Here is a 19,121-nt window from a genome sequence, read left to right as displayed (position 1 = left end):
GCCGTGGGGTTTTCATACAAGACTTTTATTATGTTGAGGTATGTTCCCTCTCAGCCTACTTTGTCAAGGGTTTTTATGATGAATGGATGTTGTACTTTGTAAATGCCTTTTCTGCATCTTTGAAATGATCATATGGTTTTTATCCTTTCTTTTATTGATGTGATGCTTCATGGAGATTGATTTGTGAATATTGAGCTACCCTTGCATCCCAGGAATAAATCCCACTTGATGGTGGTGAATGATTTTTTTAATGTATTGTTGGATTTGGTTTGCTAGTATTTTGTTGAGGATTTTTGCATCCATGTTCATCAGAGATATTGGCCTGTAGTTCTCTTTTTGAGTCATGTCTTTATCTGGTTTTGTTATCAGAGCGATACTGGCCTCACAGAGGGAATTTGGAAGTTCTTTTTTCTATTTTTTGGAATAATTCTTTTGAGAAGAATAGGTATTTTTTTTTTAAAGATTTTATTTATTTGTTTGAGAGAGAGAGAATGAGAGAGAGAGAGCGCACATCAGAGGGGATAGGGTCAGAGGGAGAAGCAGACTCCCCGCCAAGCAGGGAGCCCGATGCGGGACTCGATCCTGGGACTCCAGGATCATGACCTGAGCCGAAGGCAGTCGCTTAACCAACTGAGCCACCCAGGCGCCCCGAGAAGAATAGGTATTAACTCTTCTTTAAATGTTTGGTGGAGAGGCGTCTGGGTGGGCTCATTTGGTTAAGCGTCTGCCTTCAGCTCAGGTCACAATCCCAGGGTCCTGGGATCGAGCCCCACGTGAGGCTCCCTGCTCAGCCAGGGGCCTGCTTCTCCCTCGCCCTCTGCCGCTCCCCCTGCTTGTGCCCTCCTGCTCTCTGTCAAATAAATAAATAAAATCTTTTAAAAATAAATAAATAATTCAATGTTTGAGAATTCACCTGTGAAGCTCTCTGGTCCTGGACTTTTGTCTGTTGGGAGTTTTTTGATTATTGCTTCAAATTGCTAGTAATTGGTCTGTTCAAATTTTCTATTTCTTCCTGCTTCAGTTTTGGTAGGTTATATGTTTCTTATTATGAATATTCTTATATATGTCTCCTGCTTCCAATGTGTAAGAGCTTTCTAATAACCTCCCATTCATTCTATTTTCTATTTTTATAAACATATAGTAAATGTATAAATAAATACATACATATACTGGGAGAGCATCCTTATAAATTTACTTTGCAGGACATATAGCTACTGCTTTTACATCTATATACATTTATTATCAATTTTTTAAAAATTAGTATCTGAATATTTTTATGAGAAACTTTAAATGCCAAGAAAGGGCATTTTCTCTTTCCTAAATCTCTCTAAAATATATGTATTTACTTTTCAGGACCTGCAATGAAATCTCAAGGACATTTTCACCCAATTCTCCTCTCTCCTGCTAGGATTTCTGAGCTCAGTATGGTATCCAAAACAAGGGATGGTGAGTTCCTGGTATTCTTAGTAAAACATTAGTGAACCAATGCCTGCACAAAGCTTACACTTACCAAGGAGCTTGGAACCTACTTACACATTGTCTTGTCTGGCCTATTTCTAACTCTTCATCATTTTTCTGATGTGATATAATATCCCTACCATAAAACTTTACTATCAAAAGCTTTGCACAGAATATGAGGTATTCAGATGATATCATTTAAGACCTTGTAGTCATTTGCAGGATTCTTGCCTATAAAATGCCATGGTGACCCAAAGACAGTAAATTTGCAGTGTAATTTTGATGGCAAGACAGCAAGAGAACTAGTGCTATCCATCAGTTGAATAGTCAATTTCTAGGAGGGAGGATGTTTGCAAGGAGAAAGTAGGAGAAATATTGTCTGGTGCTTGAATGCTACTTACTTCATGTGGACAATGGCAAGAGGTAAAATGAGACAAAGACCTGCCCAGGCAAGCACCCCAGTCACTTACAATGTCCTTAAGGGACATTGTGGCCCACTACATGCAAATACTACTACATCAGGCAAGGTGGTACTCACAAAGTAGGAAGAAAACCTGCAAGACTTTGCCTTCAAGATGCACAGCAAACCCTTTGACAAAAGGAATTTTATTTTACTCCGTTCCTCATCCCCCAGAGCTCCTAGCATGTAAGCACATGCATGTAAGTACTATACATGCATATAAGTGCTCAGTTCAATGACTGACAAATGAGTTAATGGGAAAAAATGAATGAATGAGTGGGTCAGGAACTTGAATTTGTGATACAGTGGTAATGATGACTTTCTTAACTTAGGCAACAAGGAGGTAGACTGAACTGAAGGCTGAGTCAAGACTGACTTGTAGGCCATTGTGTGCTTATGGACATCAGTGGTAGGCAGGGGAGGGGACCTGCCTTGGCTGTATCACTGCCATCCAGGAGTCCCACCTTCCTGGCTCCTAACCAGTATCAGCCGAAGTTGGACTGTGCAGCAGACCAGCAAGCATGCCTTTCCCTGGCATCATCCTACCCATTTGCGAGGGGAGGGACCCTTCCTGGTTTTGCCCAGCACTGGGGCCTTGCAGCTCCAGCCTGGGGACGACTCAGGTAGCACACCTGAGTGTCACTCAGAAAACAAGGGGAATGTGCTTAGATTCACTCAAAATCTTGGTGAGAACAGAAGGGAGAGAAGAGGTAGTGGTAGACTGGGTGGATTGGGAGCAGAGGTAACAAATGTAAGCAGGAGGTTAAGGTAGGAAAAACTTTCCCTAATCTTCACCCCAGGTATTATTTAGCCCAGTTTTCAGACTTCTCTAACACCCCAACCCTGCCTTCACAAAAAAAAAAAAACAACAAAAAAACCTTAAACAGAATAAATAAATGAAAATAAGCTGCTCTGTTCAAAGGAGAGATGAGACTTTTCACCATCCCCCTATCACTGAGCCCCCGTATGTCTGTGCCTGAGAGGACCCTTCTGAGCACAAATCAGATTCCTCAGGGTTACCCAAATCCCTCATTTTTAGGAATTCCTCATGAGGAAGCCAAGATGCAAAAGGAGAGTAGACTTGCCAAAGGTCCCCAAACTGGCTAGTGGCCAGGCCACCAAGCCACACATCTCCCATTTCCACTTGAGAACTATTTCCCTTACTTGATGAGCCTTTCCCCATCCCCCAGGTTCACTCCATAGCCTGCCCAATTGATGGCTGGAATGGACTGCTCAGTTTGGATCTGCAAAGTAGAGCCGGATTCTGAAATCTGAGGAAGCTGTAGGCCTTCCTCAGGCCCTCTTAAAATTAAAGTGTGAGTACCCTCTAGTGGCAGAATGTTCCTCCAGGAACTTTTCCCAAGATTCCCAAATTTTTCCTAAGGCCCAGAAGAATGCCAACATTGGTGGGGGAGGGGTACATTGGAGCCAAATGTGTGTGTTCCCCCCTCCCAGGACCCCTCCCACGGGAAGTAAATTTCTGTGAAGGTTTATATTTGTTTAAATTTTGAATGCTGATCCAAATCACGTACATGTTTGACTTGGTGTACATTTTTTCCCCTCAAAATCTTTAGTATAGTAAGTACTCCAGAAAGTCCCCACATCTTTATCCCATAGACCCATGCACTCTGAAAAACACGAAGTTAGAACAAAACCCACATTCTAAGAATAAAAAAAGTCGAAGCTCTTTCCAATTATACAGGCTAGGTTTTGTGACCAAAGATGGAATAAAATGTGAATAGGAATACAGTAAGTAGAATTTTCTCAGTACAACCATGTCAAGCCTAACACAAAGTCAGGGGGTAATGTGAGCAATGGAAATAGAGCAGAGCAGACAGCCAGCATTTTACTCTACCCTGGGGCTGAACTGCCCTATTTTACCTGTGTCAAATAAGAGATGGTCAGGCTGGTCTGTACAATGCTTCCGACCTTAAAATAACAACAACAACAACATCCTTTTGTTTCTGAATTCTTCCCTACTAATAAGGCTCTGGGTCTATAAGGTAGGAGGGACTGCATGACAGGAAACAAGCTTGGACTTCCCAGTGCTCCTGAGAGCAAAAAGTATGGCCAGGATTTTTGCAGAAGTTAAAGACCAAGCTCCGATGGATCCTATGGTGATAGGAAGCAATGAACCATCGCTGATGGGTCTGAGATGGGCTCCTATGTTACAGAGTGCCTTTTATGAAACACTGGGCAGCAACAGGGTGGGGACTCTAGGTTGAGACATTCCAGGGGGAAGAGAAATTGAGTTATCTTTAGGCAAGATTTGCTTCGTATAAGGATAATAAGGAACAGATAATGGTTTCCCTGATCAATTAGGTTAGCTGTGATTATTGAAGCTGCAGGTATGTTATGTGTTATATGGGTATGTTGGCAGGGGTGGAAGAAGTATTGTGCCAAGTACATTCTTAATATAGATAAAAGATAAAGCTATGCGGGAGGGTAAAATATTCTCAAAGATTAATCCACAAGAGAAAAATCAAAGCCTAGCCTGCAACCTGAGGAAAACAGACTAACTAAAGTTAGAACCCAGCCCTGGAAGTGATGTCAAATCAGACTCTATGTGTGGGCAATTCATTCTACAAAGGCAAAGAAGTCAAGGATTAATTTTAAAAGACCAACTAAGTGATCCCCTGACGGTTTGGGTGACTTCTTCACTTTCAAAGATTGATCTGACCCTTTTCATCTCTATTGTAGGGAAACCCCAAAGCTGGTGCTAATAGCCTGCCAATACTCACAAGTATGCCTGCAACACCTGTTTATTTTTAATTACTTCCTTGTCAGGTAGCAAATAGCATTGCCCCAATCCTCCTGGATGATGTCCCATCACTCCCACTTCCCTGGACACTCCCTGGGGACCCCCGATGTCCCCACACCCAATAATACCCAACATAATATCTGGGGAAGGTCCTCAGGAGCTGTATTCATTCTGATTGGCTGGCGCCCTCTTGGAACTGGTTGTCAAGGATTTTGAGTATCAACACTACCTGTAGAGGTGCAAATCGGCAGTCAAAGCATTATTGATTATAGACAATGATCTAAGTGATTGAAAATCCTTTGTCATTATTTTAATGCCATCAGATTTATTCCCCTTAGTCACAAACATCTTTGCATAGTTTCACTGTGGTCAGTCAGGAGAGTTCTAGTAAGGTCTGCCACCTGCTAGTTGTCACTCTCATTCCTTCTTTCTAGCCTCTATTTCCTTGCATTTGTCTAAAGAAGAGTAGAGACCAGCCCAGGGATTGCTCCTGGCTGCACAGAACTACCTGGGGAGCTTTTGAAAAAGCCCCGTGTCTGGAAATTCCGACTTAAGTGATTTGGGAGTAAGGTATCTGTGCTGTTTTGAGTTCCCAGTGATTCTCTGTGCAGCCAGTGTTGGGAGCCAAAGCACCAGCTGAATGCGACAGCTCTGGCACCATGATTATAATTCAGTTGCTCCTCCCATGTCACCTATAAAAACAATTTTGCTTCCTAGGACTGACAATAGGTGCCAGCTGTAGTCTCGCCCAAGTAAAAGACATTTTGGCTGAGCGAGTTTCCGAGCTTCCAGAGGAGAAAACTCAGACATACCGAGCCCTCCTGAAGCACCTGAAGAGTCTGGCGGGCCAGCAGATCCGGAATATGGCAGTATGTTCTGGGGGCCAATCATCAGACACACTGCACCTATTTCTTAATCTCACTGCAGTGTTGAAATAAGCATTGGCAGAATCAGTATGCAAAAGGTTCTCAGCAGATTGAAACAAAAGGGACAATAAATAAATACTTAATATTTAGCAAACATTATTAAAAATATATTTAAAAGAGGACTCTAAGTCAAGTTCAACATAATAGCCAAGTAACAATGTAGGTCATAGTTTTGCTAATTTCATGATAAGACTATCAAAGAACCTAATTTAGTTTTAGGCTGCATTAACAGAAGTATAGTACCTAAAATAAGGAGGGTAGCCTTCTCTACTCCATACTGCTCAGAATGCAGCTGGAGAATAAGGCTCAGATCTGAGAGTCACACTTTAAAGTCTGGCTGTTTCTGAAGAAGAAACAGAAGAGACATGGGTTTTCAAAATAGGCATGCTCCCTCTGCTACATACCCCCAAATGGTAGTTAAAAATCCTTGGGATATGGGAAATTAAGGGAGTACGTATTTCTTTTGAAAAAGCTCTTCCAGTGATTCCTCCTGTCAAGAACTCTAACACCTTGCAGCCTGGCGAGGAGATGGTGGCAGGAGAGTGCGGGGTTGGAAACCGCATCAGAAAGAGGAATGGTGGAGATTGGGGCAGTCAGAGGGATCACGAGCGCTGCCTTCAAATGTGTATAGATTCACAAGGGCAGATGTGATTGACTTCATATAATCCCAAAGGGTAGAAGTATGACTGATAGGGGAAAATCCAGGGAGGCAAATTCAGCTCAGTGGAAACAAGAACTGGAACATCAAGCTATTCCTAGAGGAATGGGGGTTCCCTGTCCTCACCCATGTTCCAGCCCAGACCACAGCAACCCAAGGTGGCCACTGGAGGCGCCATCACTATGTGGGGAGGAGAGTATGATGTAGAATGGCCAGTCATTTCCCTCCCAAGTTCTGAGATGCTATAGGTTCAACCAGACCCCAGAAGAGGAAAAGGGCAGCTCTCCCTCAGTGGTGTAGGAGCCCAGAGCCCCAGCACACCCACGTGGGGTCTGGCCATGCTGGAGGCAGTGTTAGATGTGGGACAGCAGCTCTGCAGCCGGTACCACAGCCACCTGTGCTGTGGCCGAGGCGGAGCAGGGGGTGGTTCACAGTGGGCCATGGAGTCCCACTACTTGGGTTTGAATCCCAGTCCTGCCCCTTCCTAGCTGGAAGACCGGGCTCAAGTTTCACAATTCCTCTGTGCTCAGTGTCTTCATCTGAAAAATGGCATCAATTTCACTGGGTTGTCAAGAGAAATGAGTGAATGTGTGTGAAGAGGTAGAACAGACCGAATGCTGTGTGAGAGATAGTTACCATCAGTTCCTCTCCTGATCCAAAGTAGTGGGCGGGAGGGGCCTCCCAGATGGTCAGAATGGAGTCCCTCTGCCAAGAAGAACAAGACTCCTTGTGACTGCGAGAGGACCTTAAGCAGGTGCCCGTGGGGCATAGGACCTGAGGGATAGAATGACCGAGGTTATAACTATCTCTTCTTAGTCCTTAGGGGGACATATTATAAGCCGGCACTGCTATTCGGATCTGAATCCAATTTTGGCTGTGGGCAACGCTACCCTCAATCTGCTATCAGAAGGTAAGCTACCCCAGAACATTCTGAACTGCACCAAAGACTTTCTGTCTTGGGCACCTGGGTGGCTCAGTTGGTTAAGCGACTGCCTTCGGCTCAGGCCATGATCCCAGGGTCCCGGGATCGAGTCCCACATTGGGCTCCCGGCTCAGCGGGGAGCCTGCTTCTCCCTCTGACCTTCTCCCCTCTCATGCTGTTTCTCTCTCCCTCACTCTCTAATAAATAAATAAAATCTTTAAAAAAAAAAAAAAAAGACTTTCTGTCTTTCTTTTTAGGGAATGGCTGTAAGTGAAAGCCCTGGCCTGGGGCTCTTAGTCCACCGCAGGGAACTCGGGCTCTTGGAGGAAGGCACACAGATGCGAGGGAGTGGCTAGCACTTCCTGCTGGCACCACACACCCCCACCCACACGGACACTCCCCCCCACAGCCGTGTGACAGCCAGGGGTGGTGTGCAGAGCCCCAGCCCAAAGCTCTCTGCTGCCTGAGGGCTGCTCCCTCCTCCTTTTCATGCCCACCCCTCTCAGTTGCTGTGTGTGAAGCCACCAGGCCAGGGAGGACACACTGCAGACACCAGGGGACCTCTGGGGACAGGAGGAAGGGAATGACTCATTTTACATGCTGGCTGAGAACATCATTCCTTGGGGCCGTTCCATGCAAAACTACCCTTGTTTCCCCGGAAACGCTCATCTCCCTTGGTGCCTCCGCTGCTCCGCCGATGCCGACACGCCCATTTCCTGGGCGCTAACCATGGCCCCCGGCTGTGCCGGACGTCGGACACACAGCCTGTCTAGTCCATCCAACCGCCCTGCCGAGGCCACCTGTAGAGACAGACATGGGATGGGAACCATTGTCTGCAATGGGCTGCCTCCCCGGGGTTCTGCTTCTCCCTGTGATCGCTCCTACCCGTCCCTCACCCGCAACCCATCAGATACCCACTCCTTCCGCCCACCCCACTTGGCCAGCCAGTCATTCACCCCTCCTATGGGCGGCGGGACCCAGGGGCTAGGGTGCAGGGAAGCAATCACAATCTGCTCCCCACGTGACCCCTGGGGCGAGGTAACCCTCTCCAGGGGTTTGTTGGCCATAATATGAGCCCATCCCTAACGGTGGGGAGTGTTGGGAGAGGCTTTGTGCGGAGGAAAAGCTCTCGGTGTCCCTCTTCAGCTTTACATGGGGCCCACCCAGGAGTGGGGAGCCGAAGGGCCTCAGCCTGGCCTGGCCGTGTCACACATTTTTCTGAGCCCTCCCCGCCTGCCGTCCAAGACAACCACAGCCTGACCCCTGAAGACCAGGAAAGAAGAAGCAAGACCCTGGAGCACCGGGATACAAGGACGGCCTGGCCGCACGCAGCGCAGGGCCTTCTACGTCACCGGTGGTGGGAGTGCCAGTAGCGGTGTTCTCCTCCTGGGCTGCTGGCCATTACCTCTGGCTTAAGGTCTCTGTTTGCCCAGCTTTGCCCAAGCCACCTCCGCCCTGAGCGCAGCCTCGCTCCGGCAAGGCTGGTAGACGTGCTTGCTGACCCAGCAGCAGGATAGGCCAGCAAATGTCAGCAGGGGCTCCTTCCGGGCACTCCCGCCTCCTTCGGGACCCCCCACCCCCCGCCATGTTCCAATCAGCATCTTGCCGCTTTTGTCAGGCACAAACCCACCTCAGACTCTCTGGGCTGCAGTTTGATCTCCTCATGGCACTGCTGTGCAGCCACAAACCACGTTTTATAACGGGGCGCGGGGCGGGGGGGGGGGGGGGGGGCTACTGCTCTGACCGCTGAATTGTAACACTTGGGCTGAAAGGAGGTTTTGTGAATTGCTCACTTCGTTTTAAGGATGTAGGTATCCAGCAGCAGCAGCAAGAACAAAAAGCAAATGCAACGATCTGAGCTCTGCTGCTAGTGGAAATAAACCCTGTCTCCGCGGAAGCTACGCCCTTACCTTGATCATAGCGTTGAAAGAATTAGATTTAGTCAACCAGCCTCTGCCTAAAGATGAAAATGGCATAGGCCTGACCGGCCTTGGAGGGGGCAGGAGCCCCAGCTCACAGAGCACGTGAATGCCCAGGGGAGTCCGCCACCCACCCTGGGCAGAGGAGCGGGGCAGCCCTGGACTGTCACGCACGCAGACGGCTGCCTCACTTGGGGCAGAGGAAGGTGACCTTTTCCTCTTTGCTGCTGACATTTAAGAGTACGGAATACTCCAGCGTTCCTGTTGCAACTGTGCAGAAATGTCATTTTCTTCAACAGAAGGTACACGCCAGATTCCTCTAAACGAACATTCTCTTGGCGGGTTGGCAAGTGCAGACCTTAAGCCAGAGGAAATTTTGGAATCTGTGTACATCCCACACTCTCAAAAGGTAAGAATTCTGCTGGCTGCTTCTGAGAGTTGTTTTTCCCTTTCCGTAACTGAATGCAGTCATTTTAGAAATCTGAAAACAGATGGAAGGAAAATACTCTGCCCTGAAAATCTGTTTCCTGTCCACTGTGGGCTGGCCCAGCACCAAAGCTCTCAGACACCCTCGGGCGAGCAGCTCTGGGGTGTGGATTTGGGGTTGTTGTTTCAGCTGTGGGGTGGGGCCCACTGAGGGCATGTGGTGGTGTTTCCACACTACTTTCTGTCTACAGATCGACTCTGGGAGGCGGAAATTAAAGCTCTCCTGCTATGGAATGAGCTTCTCTGCCTCACCCACAAAGAGGCAGACGCTGGGGCTGGGCGTCCCCACTTCCCACTCTAGCTAACTCCAACAGCTCAGAGGAACACGAGGGCCTCCAGAAGTTTGTTCACACAGGATATCTGGGGTTGATGTGACCACCCAGCTGGCTGTGGCATGGGTCCTCTGTCCTCACTCAGTGTTCCGTGTCTCTCCCCAAAACCGTACCTGAGTCCAAGAGTACAGTCTTCCCAGAGAGAGGCAATTCAACACACACACACACACACACACACACACACACACACACACACACTCTGATCAAAAGCCAGGAGTTAGCTTGGTTATGCAGGAAGTCTTATATTAAGTCCTGTTTTCAGCCATGTATGACCTTCATTTATTTTTCCTTTGCAATGGAAACTTTGAGATGTATTCCAGTCAAATGTGCATCTGCGTAAAGGCCCCAGACAGAAAACCAGGCCAACTCAAGCACAGTGCCCTCAGTGGCCATATAGTTGGAAACACACTTGAGACACAGGTCATCACCATTAACCCCATGTCAAAACATCCACAGTCACGGTGCCAAAGAGCCCAGTGGGGCAGCCCATCACCCTCCTGACTCTTGTTCCTGATACAAGAGTCCCTAGTCCACTGTCAGAAAGTTCTAGTCGACTCCTTTGTGACCTTTGCAAAGTGGAAATGTGGTCATTTCTACAAACCAAGAAATGTGGTGGGTCTCTTTCACACTGTAAGCAAATTGTATTTAAAAGCACCTATGCTGGGGCACCTGTGTGGCTTAGTCTGTTAAGCGTCTGCCTTTGGCTCAGGTCATGATCCCAGGGTCCTGGGATCAAGCCCCACATCGGGCTCCCTGCTCGGCGGGAAGCCTGCTTCTCCCTCTCCCACTCCCCCTGCTTGTGTTCCCTCTCGTTGTGTCTCTCTCTGTCAAATAAATAAATAAAATCTTTAAAAAACAAACAAATAAACAAAAACTACCTGTGCTGGGAGGGCTCCTCCAGCCTCATGAAGTCTGAGGCATCTGGAGACTAGAGGGAAGAGCCCCTGGAGACAGAACACTTGGACATGATCCAGGCATCTTAGCCTCAGGAAAAGTGCACAGTGATCCCTGTTCCTTGAGGGTGCCGGGCAATGGGGATGGGCCTTCGGGAGGATGCCATGCTCACTCTGAATGAGAAGGCAACCGACTTGTCCTCTAGCTGTGCCAAATGTCTTTTGTGTCCTCTTAGATTGAGTCTAAGTGATGAATTAGTAGCACCGAGAAGCAGAAGCCATGCTCTTAGTTTCAACATGTCAAACAACCCCAAATGGTTCTTGTCCCCACAGTGGGAATTTGTGTCAGCCTTCCGACAGGCTCAGGGCCAGCACAATGCCTTGGCCGACGTGAGTGCTGGCATGCGGGTCCTCCTCAAGGAAGGCACAGACGCCATTGAGGACCTGAGCATCTCCTACGGAGGGGTTGGGGCCGCCACGGTCAGCGCACAGAAATCCTGCCAGCAGCTTGTGGGGAGGTAGGCAGTGAACCCTGCACCCCAAAGGTGAAACCTGGTGTCAAAAAAGAAAAAAAAAGGAGATTTGGCTCTGGCCAATGTTGTTAAAAGCCCTGGGAAGATGGAAACTCCTATATGTAGAACACACTGCTTGTTCTCTCTGTAATTTTGCTAATGAATCAAACCTCACTTGACTTTGATTAACGAGGGGCCACACTGTGGGTGTGGGATACAATGAAACTGGCCCGGGACCGCGTTCAGTCTCTGTCCTCACGCCCACGCCAGCCCTCCAGCAAACCCACACCAGCTGGTGTCCGAGGGCACCTATCGCTGCAACTGCTGCTCGGGAACACTCAATTTCTTCCTCAGTAAGGGCCTGTCCAGTTCCCAGTGGAATTGTCCCTAACGGGCTCTTTGTTTAATGCCTGGTTCCAGCATGGTCTGGCTCTTGAACATGCTTGGTTCATGTTGCAATGAAAGGGTCCCATCCTCACCCTGCCATGACCCTCAGGCTGCTCAGTGCCTGGATTTTCCTGAAGGGCTTGGTTAGAGGATTTCTAAGTTCCCTTCCAACTCATAAAAGGAGACCGGAGGTTCTCTAAATTGTCACTATCCAATATCTAGTACACGCTGTGCGGTTGAAACTGCCCTTGAACTCATCCCTTCCCCGCCTCCAACCCCATCAGGCCCTAGAATGAGCTGATGCTAGAGGAAGCTTGCAGGCTGCTTCTGGAAGAAGTCTCCCTCCCAGGCTGGGCTCCAGGGTGGAACGTGGAATTCAAGAGGACTCTGGTGGTCAGTTTCTTCTTCAAATACTACCTGGAAGTTCTGCAGGAACTGAAGAAGCTGGGAAAGCTGATGCCTGTAAGTGCTCTGGCGTTCCTGTGCTTCTTGCAGCCAGAAGCTCCCAGCTTTTCCACTCCTTGTGCAACCTGTCTTGTGGGCAGCCTGGGCCATTACCTGTCACCTGTTCTGAGGTGGGTCTTGTCAGTTCCCAGCCAACCCTTCTTCGAGAATTCATCCCTGGAGGGCTGCTACATGAGGCTCAGGATGCCAGGCTGTCTGCATTTCTTAGATGTTCACTGCGTGCCCTGAGCAGCACAGCATCACAGTGCCCCTGCCCGCAGTGTGCAATTTCTTTTTCTTTTCAACTCAGTTTTACTGCAGTATAATTACATATAATAAAATGCACCTATTTAAACCCAATGAGTTTTAACAAATGTGCAAACCCACGTAGCCACCATCAAACAAGGTATAGAGCATTTTCATCACCCCCAAAAGTCCCTTTTGGCCCCTTTGCAGTCAATCCTCCCAGCCCTGCCTCCAGGCAACCTCTGATCCACTTCATGGCACTAGAGATTAGGTTTGCCTGTTCTGGAATTTTATATTCAATATAAAATGTAAGATAAAATTTTATTTTTCAAAAAAAAATACTAAAATTTATTTGTATGCAAATATTTAAGTGGCTTCTTTCTAGACTTTCTGATTATAAATTTCTGGAATAAGTTAAGCAAAGCAAAACATTCTCTCACTCTCTATTTCTTTCCCTGACTATGAATATAACTCTCACTCTACCTTGTACCCCCTGTTTCCAACCGCACCCCACCCCAACACTCCTCACGTCACCCAAGGTGTCCAATTTTCATTTACTCAGAGGTACCAACCACATTCACCAGGGCAGTCATCCTGCCATTTAATTTCTGAATCAAAACACTTGGTGTGTTTCAGACACCCAGAGAGCTTTCCCAATTTTACTGCTGAATTGCTGCATTGTTGAGAAAAGCAATCAGGGTGTGGGCTTTTTTGTGTACAGTGAACTCCATTTCATTCTGGGATGGCTGATCCAGCCCCCAATTTTCTTTCATCTCCTGCCTTTACCCAGCTCACTGACAGGTCTCTCCATCCTCAGGGTGACTGGAGGATCAGATTCAAATCAGTCAGTCCAGTTCCTCCTTATGTGGAAAGGAAGGGAGGGCAAGATACCTTCATAAAAAGGGAGATCCTGGGAGGGGATGTGGATTTTGGTCCTCCAGGTTACCCCAGGCTTGCAATTTCTTGGATAATTTAGGCAGGTCATTTTCACACACATCAAAGCCCAGTTTAATCATAGGCTAATCGGTTCATCTTTATTGTTTTGAATTGTCTCTCAGGACAGCCATGATTATCCTGAAATTTCAGACCAATTCCTAGGTGCTCTAGAAGATTTCCCTGTCACAGGACCCCAGGGAGTCCAAAGGTACCAGGTCAGTGAGTATGATTTAATGGAAACCTAGGACTTAAGAGATAAGCGATAGCTACGTGAGCTAAGCAAGCACTTCAGAGTTGTGATTTATAGTTCCGACTTTCTAGTTTTTGCTGGTACATTGCTCTTTGTTCAGGCCAAGTCAGGGAGCCACTGTATCTAGAATCAGGCCTGAGCTACCACTATGCATACTCAAGGCTGAACCAACCTGGGATGGCTTGACCGTCTGACTAATAATTGATAATCTCCTCCGACTGATGTTCTCTGCGCATTTGTTTGAAGAGCACCTAAGCCAGGTGTGGGGGAAGGACTGAGCAAGACAGTAGCACGGTTCAGCCTCCAGCCCTGATTGCAAATGTCTGATCTCCAGTCAGCAAAGCAAGAGCCCTGCCAGTACCTGAACCCACCCGTCTTGAAGGACAATTTAGGGAAAGTATCTATTATTATCTGTTAGCACCCAGCCCCTCCCCCACACCCCCTCTACACACACACAGATCATCCGTGAGAAGCATTCCAGAGTAAACACCTCCATCTCCTTATCCTCCCAGGGATGTTTTTGGACCACTTACAAGGGCAGCCAACACACCTTGGTCTGGATCTGGGTGGACTCCACTCCATTAGCTCTTCTCCCCTCTCTCCTGCCCCAGGCCCCGTTCAAGTTGACACTCAAGGTTTTGGCTTAGATTTTGGTGCCCTGCCATCGGGATTTATATCACTTTAGGCTTCATCATCATGATCAGTTTAGTTGTGAACAGTTTTGTCATGAGAAAGGTAAGAAAGCAGGACATGGAGGCCCTCTGAATTCCAGAATAAAGCAGTACAGAGGCACGACTTGGAAAAAGAAGATGCCAAAAGGAAAAGTTAGGGTCCCCCTTCACCTACTTCACAATTCTGCCAAAAGGTCAGCATTACCACATAACTGACAGGACAATTTCCCAGTCTAGTTACATCATTAAATTGTCACATTTATCATCTGACCCACTCCAGTGTTTGTTGCCTGAGGGCAACTGATTTCTTAATCCTGAATCAGGAGTGTTGGTAATTGGCCGGGCCACTTGCGGAGATTCAGGTTTTCCAGGGCAATTCTTGTCTCCCTCTGCAGAGTGTGGATTCTCACCAATCCCTCCAAGACCCAGTTGGACGTCCCATCATGCACCTATCAGATCTTAATCATACTACAGGTGAAGCCATATTTTGTGATGACATTCCAATGGTGGATAGAGAACTTTTCATGGTTTTGGTGACCGATACCAGAGACCATGCAAAAAAAAAAAAATGGAAAGCTTTCAAAAAAATTTTTAAAATCACACCTGCAGTTTCCCTCAGAAGAATGTGCCTGTTCTGCCGTGTCCTAAACACAAAGAACCTAAAATTGAAAGAATAAAGAAAAGGTCACCATCCCCAGGAGCAGAAAGGGAGGCTATCTGGAAATGACCATTAAGAAAGAGAGAACAAAAATAGTAGTTATGGGCTCCTTGCTTCTATTCTAACTTCATAATACCTCAGCTCTCTGCTGGAGCCTCAAGCGTGGCTCCCAGGAGTAACTCAGAGTAGGGCGATACTCAACTGGGGATAAAACCCTGAAATACTGCATTTCTGAATGGTAAATGCCCAGTGTCCTAAGCTTCCTAAGAAGGTCCCTTGCCACAGCCACATGGTCCCCGACCCTCTCTCCCCTCCAGTAGCTGAAGTGTTACCCTAACTCAGCAGGGAACCTCCTGGATCCTGGGGCAGCTCAGCTCTTATTGGTCAGGACCCAAGACTGTTGTAATTTTTATTTTCAACAATGTTCTATCTCTCCCTTAGGTCTGGGGCCCTCAAAGTTTGCTGATTTCTACTTCTTAAATATTTATCTTTTTTCAGATCAATTGACTGGTCTGAGGCCCTTGAACTACCTGGGGTGGTTGAGGTGATAACAGCTGAGGACATTCCAGGCACCACTTGCACTGAGGATGACAAGCTGATGGCTGTAGATGAGGTACAGAGCATGCCTTCTCAGGTGACTTTGTGCAGATAATCACCAAGGTCCGACCTCGAGCTGGTTTTCAATCGCCCCCCTCTACCCACCCCCCCCCATTGGGGGATAAAAGTGCCAATTCTTCCAGCTTCTCTCTACACCTAACATCTTTATTCAGACAGACTTAGAAATTACATAGTAAAAAGGACATTTATTGCAGAAAAACAAGTCCTAGTTTTCCTACTGTGTGCTCTTGAGTCAATTTACCCTTGTCTGAAGAATAAATGTAGGAGCTGACTGTGTCAGGATAGAATACCCTAGAAAAACCTAAAAAGGAGAGTACGAAAAATACAGCTACTCCCTGTTATTTATACTAAATTCCCCTTCCTGGACCAACCCCACATACACACCCCCACCCCTACTGACTCTTACACAGGCCATTTGTTATAAAGTTGCTCTTGCCATCCTTGACCTTTTAATTCAATTCCACGATCATTCATTGAATACTTGCTTTTGGAACCACGCTACCTTGGTTCATGTTCCAGCTCCACCCTCACTAGCTGTGTGCCTTTGGGCATCATTATCTGTAAAATGGGAATCATCGTAGCACCCACACCGTTGTGTTACTGTGAGATTTAAATGAGCTAATGCATGTAAAATGCTTACAACAGTGCTTTGCACGCAAAGGCTCTCAGTAGGTGTTAGCTAGTACTGTCAAGTCTCAATGAGTCACACAGACTGTTTCTCCAACCATGAAACGAATCACTGTTCTTTTGGTTGCACTCCAGAGGAAGAGGTCAGCTGTTACTTAAGAGCTCTATTATCTGCTCAGGAGACCATAACAAAATACCACAGCCTGGGTCACTTTAACAAAACTGAAACTTATTTTCTCACAGTTCTGGTGGCTGATCAACCAAGATCAAGGTGTTGGCAGGTTTGGTTCCTCCCGAGGCCTCTCTTCTTGCTTTGCAGGTAGTCATTCTCTCAGTGAGTCCCCACACGACCTCCTGTCTGTGGATGAGCCTCCCTGGTAGCTTCCTATTCTTGTAAGAACATCAGTCCTACTGGGTTAGAGCTCCGCCCTGATGACCTCACTTAAGTTTAATTACCCCTTTAAAAGCCCTGTCTCCAAATAACATCACATTGGAGGTTAGAGCTTCAACATAGGAGTTTGGGAAGAAGGAGGGGATGTAGCGTAGTTCGTAACAGGAATCACACTGTACAAAAAACACTTTTCCTTCTCTTTAAATTCTACGATGATAACTCATACCATGAAGATGACACGTGTGAACCAGGCTTGACAGAAGACACAACAGATTCCGGTCACAGCCAATCTCACATCCACTCTGGGGCTGACATTCATTTAATAAAATGGCCAGTGGAATCATCTGTATTATTTAAATTATTTTTTAATTAATTTTCTTAGCCAAGCACATGTGGTTGAATATGACCTCCAGTATGGTTATTATTGCTAAACAAGAATAAATAAGACACCAGCCACTGTTGAGTAAGCCTATTTCTACAGATATTTTTCTACCTGCTTCATGCATGTACTTTCCACAGGTGCTTTGCGTGGGCCACATCATCTGTGCTGTGGTTGCAGAGACAGATGTACAGGCAAAGGGTGCAACTGAAAAGATAAAGATCACCTATGAAGATCTGGAGCCAGTAATCTTCACCATCAACGTAAGCAGGGGAGGAAGGTTTCTTTCCTGTAAGGTTGTAGAATCAAAAGCACCTTTGTAAATTTTTTTATTTTTTTAAAGATTTTATTTATTCATTTGAGAGAGAGAGGGAAGGAGAGAGCATGTGCAGGGGGAGGGGCAGAGGGAAAGGGAGAAGCAGGCTCCCCACTGAGCAGGGAGCCTGATACGGGGCTCAATCCCAGGACCCCGAGATCAGGACCTGAGCCAAAGGCAGACACTTAGCCGACTGAGCCACCCAGGCGCCCCCACCTTTGTAAATTTCTTAATGCAAGACTAATTCTAACTTTTTCTTGTCACTGATTCATTCTGGAAAAATCAGCTTTCTCTAGAAGGTATTACTTGTATGAATTAAAATTAGCTTTGGCTCTAAGAAATGAGGGGGAAAAAACACACCAAGAATTGAAGTTTCTTTCTCTCTCACATTCAAAAAATCTAGAAGTCAGTCCGGGGCTCATGTGGGGTTTTATGTTTCAGGGATCTGGGCTCCTCCTATCTAGTTGCTGCATCATGCATGGTCTCTATACTCCACGTCATACTTTGGTCCACAATGGCTGCTGAAGCTTTGGCCATTAAGTCCACATTCCAGACAGCAGAGAGAATGAGATGATGAAGAAGGGCATGTCCCCTCCCTTTAAGGACACTTCCCATATCTCATTGGTTAACACCTAGTCAGATGCCACACCTACATGCAAGGGGAGCTGGGTAATGTAGACTTTATGCTAGGTGACTACATATCCACTAAAAATTGGGTAAGATGATGAGAATGGATATTGAGAACGATCATGTTTTCAAGGTGGGGCCCCCAAAAAACAGAGTGACTTTCATGATAGAATTCCACAGAAATTTCCACTCTTATTTTTGGGTCTGGCTGATGGAATACAAATGCTATTTCCAAAGCAGAAAGAATGAAGTTAGAATAGGAAATTCTGATATAGACTGGGATTTGCAGGTTCTAACTCAATGAAGGGCAAGTTCAGAGTAATTGAGCTGAGAAAAGCTTTCTTATTTGTGCACTTGTGACAGAAAATAGAATTTTTTCAAAGGCCCCAGTGAACCACTTGACATTTTTAAAATGTGCCTAAAAGGTACAACTCGATCAATATTCAAAGTGTTAAAAAGGGCATATTTCTTGATCTTTCTAAACCAAATCAATTCTGTTCCAAATTCCCATTTTGCCAAGTTTGCAAGAAGTCCAGACCCTTTTTCTTGGCTCACTCTCCATCCCTGGGTTGTACTAGGATTCTAATATCAGTTTTTGAAATCTCAGTTCTAATCCCATTTTCTCAAGGAGGAAATGGCACCCAGAAGAAAAACCACGAAATATCCTGGGATTCAGAATGGTTAGAGATCTAGAGTTCTCTCAGAATGGGACTGTCCAGAGTCAGCTAAAAATTTCTTTTGTGAACGAAAGTAGGTAACAAAATAGTCATACATACCAACACTTATTCACCCATCCATCCATTCTTTCATTTCAGTGCTGTATATGTGAGAGGCAGTGGAGGGTAGTGGCTAAAAGCACAAGTTCTAGAACCAAACTGCTAGGTTTGAACCCTGGATGTGCACCTGACTAACCATGTCACCTTCAGTGAGTTAAGGTGTCATGGTTTCTTCACCTGTAAAATGGAGATAATAGTAATACCTACCTCTTCAAGCTGTTACGGGACTAAATGAGTTAATACATGGAAAACACTTAGCACAGTGCCTGGCACATACTCAATCCTCACTAATTAAAGCACATATTACAACAAGATTATATGATCTCATGATGCATTTCCAGTATGGCAATAAACATACTTTCACATGAACTCGGGTGGCTCAGTGAGATCTTGGTGTAGAAGAAAATGAAAAAGTCCACTATCTGGTACACATTTTCTGCTGCTTTAAGAAATCAAGTATTCTTCACC

General features: G+C 46.4%; 1 protein-coding gene across 1 annotated transcript in view; it reads left to right on the top strand.

The window, feature by feature from the left end:
- The window catches only part of LOC114225222 (aldehyde oxidase 2-like), an 80,544-nt gene that overhangs the window by 19,007 nt on the left and 42,416 nt on the right, over positions 1–19,121 (top strand). The window contains 10 exon segments of the mRNA XM_028124739.2: positions 1,354–1,446; positions 5,397–5,548; positions 7,080–7,173; positions 9,404–9,513; positions 11,149–11,333; positions 11,999–12,176; positions 13,463–13,555; positions 14,657–14,822; positions 15,414–15,532; positions 17,075–17,197. Of these exon segments, the coding sequence (XP_027980540.1) occupies positions 1,354–1,446; positions 5,397–5,548; positions 7,080–7,173; positions 9,404–9,513; positions 11,149–11,333; positions 11,999–12,176; positions 13,463–13,555; positions 14,657–14,822; positions 15,414–15,532; positions 17,075–17,197 (1,313 nt within the window).

The sequence above is a fragment of the Eumetopias jubatus genome, unplaced genomic scaffold (assembly GCF_037043125.1).
Source record: "Eumetopias jubatus isolate StellerSeaLion01/CBP00866 unplaced genomic scaffold, mEumJub1_p1.0 scaffold_3, whole genome shotgun sequence".
In the NCBI taxonomy this organism is placed as follows: Eukaryota; Metazoa; Chordata; class Mammalia; order Carnivora; family Otariidae; genus Eumetopias; species Eumetopias jubatus.
Note: the sequence above shows the minus strand (reverse complement) of the source record. Positions and strands in the feature narration are given on the sequence as shown.